Here is a 4340-nt window from a genome sequence, read left to right as displayed (position 1 = left end):
GTTAGGAACATATATTAGTTTTCCTTTTATATCTTAGCTTCCTTTTTATGTCTCTACTATTTTGTATATATAACCTATTGTGTAGTTCTTATTGATATATTGAATTCACCTTCTCTAAAGTTAACATGAAGTATGAGCATCCAAGGAATGGACTGCAACTTTCCTTATCAAGTATGGTGCAATATTGGCTCTTGGCCAATATAACTCGCGAAATGTGCCACAATTACGCGACATAGGCTCTAGGCCAATGTAACCCTCGTAATGCACTGCACTATTTTCCCTCAGCCAATGTCCCTCTTAATACAAAACGTAAGCTTGAGATGAAATTTATCTCAAGCTAATGACGCATCTTTGAGCATGCGCCATGTGAAAAGTGCAGGTGTTATATAACCCCCTTTTAAATATTTCGTCCCTGAAATTCAAAACAACAAAAATCCCATACCAGTGTCATGTACTGGTGTTGGAGGGGCTCCCCATATCATATTCAAGTTGGTTATTAGTTAAGTTGTTAGTTGGACTTGGCTTTTATCAATTGTAATGGTGCCTAGATAGTTTCCATTTTCCTAACCTAGCTATATAAGGCTAGTGAATCTGTGTAAGAGAGATTATCCAATTTAATGAAAATATAATTTTGTTTTTCATCTTCTAAAGGCTGGTTCTCTAATCAGATCTCTTCTTATTCTCTAGGCTTAATTCTCACGATTTAAGAGGGGTTTATCCTCAAATTATCTATCACCCAATCTTGTCATGTATAACCAGGTACATGACAATTGGTATCAAGAGACGTTTCGATCCATGGGGGATTCGATGGCAGGGTCAGAGAAAATCACATCAAAATTGGTAGAACTGAATACGAAAATGGTAGAAATGAAGAAGCAATCTGATGATTTAGCATCAACGATGCTCACCAAAGAAGTTTTCTATTCAGTGATGGATTCATATTTTAGTAAGAAGAACTGCAGTCGTGGAGATCCAGTAGGAGATTCGAAGATCACTTCGAAGTCATCGGATGAAGAAGATCCTACTAAATCAATTGGAATCAGCGACCTAATTTCTACTTCTGTCGCTCAACCCTATTATTTTGAAGACTCCAGTGTTGTTACATTGGAAGAAGCAAAATCAATTCCTACTTCTATTCAGCAAGATTCTTCTTCTCAAACCCTCATTAAGGTTGAATCTCAGAAAGTTGACTTAATTTCCGCTGGCGCTGTTAAAGACAACGATGGTTCATTTGATAGTATGAATTCTCAATTTAATGAAGCTACAGAGGCCACTGCGAATGCTTTCATCAAGATAAGTCAGGTTAAAATTGTTGAGGTTAGTTGTGAGGAATTTAAAAGCTTGAAGGAGTTATTGTCCACTCTCTACAATAAATCGAATGATGTTTGTGTGGATTGTTGTTCTTTTCTCCTTGATGACACTCGTTCATTATTCGACAGGTAAGTGTGATATTATCTCCGGGATTTCTTATAAGAAATTGATGTTTCTGCTGATAGATAATTTGGGGTACCGTCCTGAATTTTCATTTTTACATTCAAAGGTTCATGTATGTGTTAATGATACTGAAATTCGAGATGATAGTAAAATTTTTGTTAAAATACTTCCAATGGGTACTGTATGTTTTGAGCACAATTTTTTTTTCAACCACATACTGCTCATTGGGATATATTCTTACCAATGTTTCAAGTCTGCAACTAAAGTATTTGATCGTGGAAAAAGGTTAGATAGTATTAAAGTGTTCTCTAGTTCTGATGGTAAATATGAATATGATTTTGTTACATTTCCTTCTTGTTTGATTGCTCTTCTTGGGTCAGCATTACTGAAAAGGTACAATGGGGATTTGGTTTGTGAGCTGTTTCCAAGTCATGGGTGTCCGTCTGAACTTCAGTTTCTAAATTCGTTGAGTATTAGAATTGTCTATGCTGTTGCAATCGATGGTGAATGGAATTTGGTTGCTGATTTTTCAGAGGGAAATAGATTTTTGTTTCTCTTATTGGCTAGAGTGGTGAGCTTTAGCAAGACATATAAATGGTATGCCCAGGTGCTTAGTATGAAGGGAGCAGAATTTTTTTTCTTACAGCTCGCATGTGCGGTATATGAATGTCAAAATTCTCCGCCTCGTTACAGCTATATGGTTACAGATGGTGACATTGAGGCTGGTGGTTCTCTGTTTATGAATATGTCGCAGTATACACGAGTATTTTACCTCCTCTGTTGGATGTATACTATAATAAATTGCTCAGGAGAAGGTTTGTGAGCATGGGTACTGTTTATATGCTTAATGGTCAAACAATTTGGATGTATGCTACAAGTGGTGCGTGTTTGTCTCGACTACTTGAGATATCTAATCTGCCAGCAACTATGTCGTCTTCTCAAGTGATTCCATTCTGGAATTTAGCTAGTGAGCATGAATATTCTTGTTATCTTCCATTTTGGAGTTTGAATAGAAAGGAAGAAGATATACTCTTACCTACTTCTGCAAAATTCAATCTGGTGGAATTGTTCAGGGTTATCATTGATAGACAAAAAAGTGATGTGCACCAGATTCGTTTGCAAGAGATTCTAAATTCTTCAGCGCTTCTATTCTTAGTTCACACAGTTGTTAGAACTCGCTTATCTCTTTCATGCATTGATCCTTTTCAGCACTCCACATTACTTACTTCTGCAGTATTTTGGAGGTTTATGATCCCCGAGAGGGTTATACTAACAGCGGCACACTTCAATTGGAGTTTTCTGTGCAGTGAGTTCAGCATTTTAGGAAGGGGGTTATCTGTGCATTATCTATTACATGAGCCTGATGTCTATAGTAGTTGTCTGCTGCCAGTGGGTATTATAATGGGAACTCCGACCTTAGTGGTGGTATGTCGTTTGCTGTTTGATAGGGGTAAAAAGCTTGACAACATGGTGATGACATTTGCAACAATTAGTGATGCTATACTCAATTATGTGCTGGCTGGGATTTCTACTGAGGTTCGAATTTTACATGGATTTACACCAAGGCACTTTTTCAGTGAAGTTTATGTTGTCTCTTTTGTCATCATGTTCATCTATGAGGAATTTTCTAGTTCATTTGTGTTCGATAGAGGGAAATTTCTTTTAAGTTATGAGTGGGGATTGTGGTACCTAATGAGAAGGGATTATAGTTGGATATTATCCATCCTTTTGACGCTAGTGCGAGTTCATCTCACAAATATTGAAGCTCATTTTTCTGGTAAGGTTGAAATTTCAGATGGGGTTGCACCAAGGACATTTCTTACGGAAGTTTTTGCTGTCTCTTTGGTTATAATGTTCACATATGAGACTGAGGGTCTATACTACAGCTCGTGAGCAGCTGGAATGGCATGTATTCAAGAGCTTATTTCCTTGTCCAATTCTGGGAGCTAAAGGAATGGTGAACCAGCTACATCATCTCAGTTTGTATAAGGTCAAGACTGATAGGGAAAGAGATGTTTACATGAGTGCATACCAAGCAGCGAATTATGAAGATATTGGACCTGTTAACCGTGAGAAAATAGTACGCTCAAGGAAGTCGAGTTCACTGGTCACATACAAGGAAAAAGTTGCGACAAGGTATGAGCATTGCAGGTCACAGGGACGAGATCAGATGATTGATGGGCTTGGTATTGTAGTATATAAGGGCCTCACAAGGATATTCATTAGCATTATGACTATTGGGCTTCTCATGTGTTTAGAAAGAGCTAACACTACTATGTCATGTACCGGTGCTGGAGGGGGTGCTCGTCTGCAGACCACAATCCTTGCTCCTCCTGCATTGCTCCTGCAGTTGTCACAAGCGGCTACCTATCTCTCAAAGTCAATTTTCGCGACTCTCATCCTTGAGGACAAGGATGCTTTCAAGGGGAGTGGAATGTCATGTACTGGTGTTGGAGGGGGTGCCCATATCATATTCAAGTTGGTTATTAGTTTAGTTGTTAGTTGGACTTGGCTTTTATCAAGAACCATAATTTTGGGCATACCAAAATCTTTCAAGGTATACTGAATGAAGACAAAAAAGGTTGTTGAATAGCAAAATCAGATAACCCCTTAACCCAATTTTTTTTTAATGGCAAATCTGCCCTTTACGTATTAGTGTTAATAATCTTGATTAGTGATTAAATATTTTGTTTAGAGATTAAGATAATTTTCAGAATTATAAGAGTTGTTTAGATGAAAAATATGAGGAAAAAAAAATCAAAGTTTTGGTTTGGTTAAGAAGGAGAGAAAGAGAAGGAGAAAGTGAGAAAATTATAATTCTTGATTCAATGGAGGATGAGGAGGGTCATATATCATCTAAAAAACCTAGGAAAATACACATCAACTACACCAATGATTCCCAAATG

At 37.4% G+C, this 4340-nt stretch overlaps 1 protein-coding gene across 2 annotated transcripts; it reads left to right on the top strand.

The window, feature by feature from the left end:
* Window positions 1-624: 624 nt before the first annotated feature.
* Window positions 625-4071, top strand: LOC113318868. 2 transcript variants are annotated; one of them, XM_026567145.1, is made up of 2 exons: window positions 625-1439; window positions 1815-4071. In XM_026567145.1, the coding sequence occupies exon 2, from the start codon at window positions 2260-2262 to the stop codon at window positions 3325-3327; it is 1068 nt and encodes a 355-aa protein (XP_026422930.1). In that variant the 5' UTR covers window positions 625-1439; window positions 1815-2259; the 3' UTR covers window positions 3328-4071. Both variants share the same exon structure in this region, with proteins under 2 accessions (XP_026422930.1, XP_026422931.1).
* Window positions 4072-4340: the final 269 nt, after the last annotated feature.

Source organism: Papaver somniferum, chromosome 10 (genome assembly GCF_003573695.1).
Source record: "Papaver somniferum cultivar HN1 chromosome 10, ASM357369v1, whole genome shotgun sequence".
In the NCBI taxonomy this organism is placed as follows: Eukaryota; Viridiplantae; Streptophyta; class Magnoliopsida; order Ranunculales; family Papaveraceae; genus Papaver; species Papaver somniferum.
The sequence above is the reverse complement of the archived record's forward strand: the minus strand, read 5'-3'. Positions and strand labels throughout refer to the sequence as shown.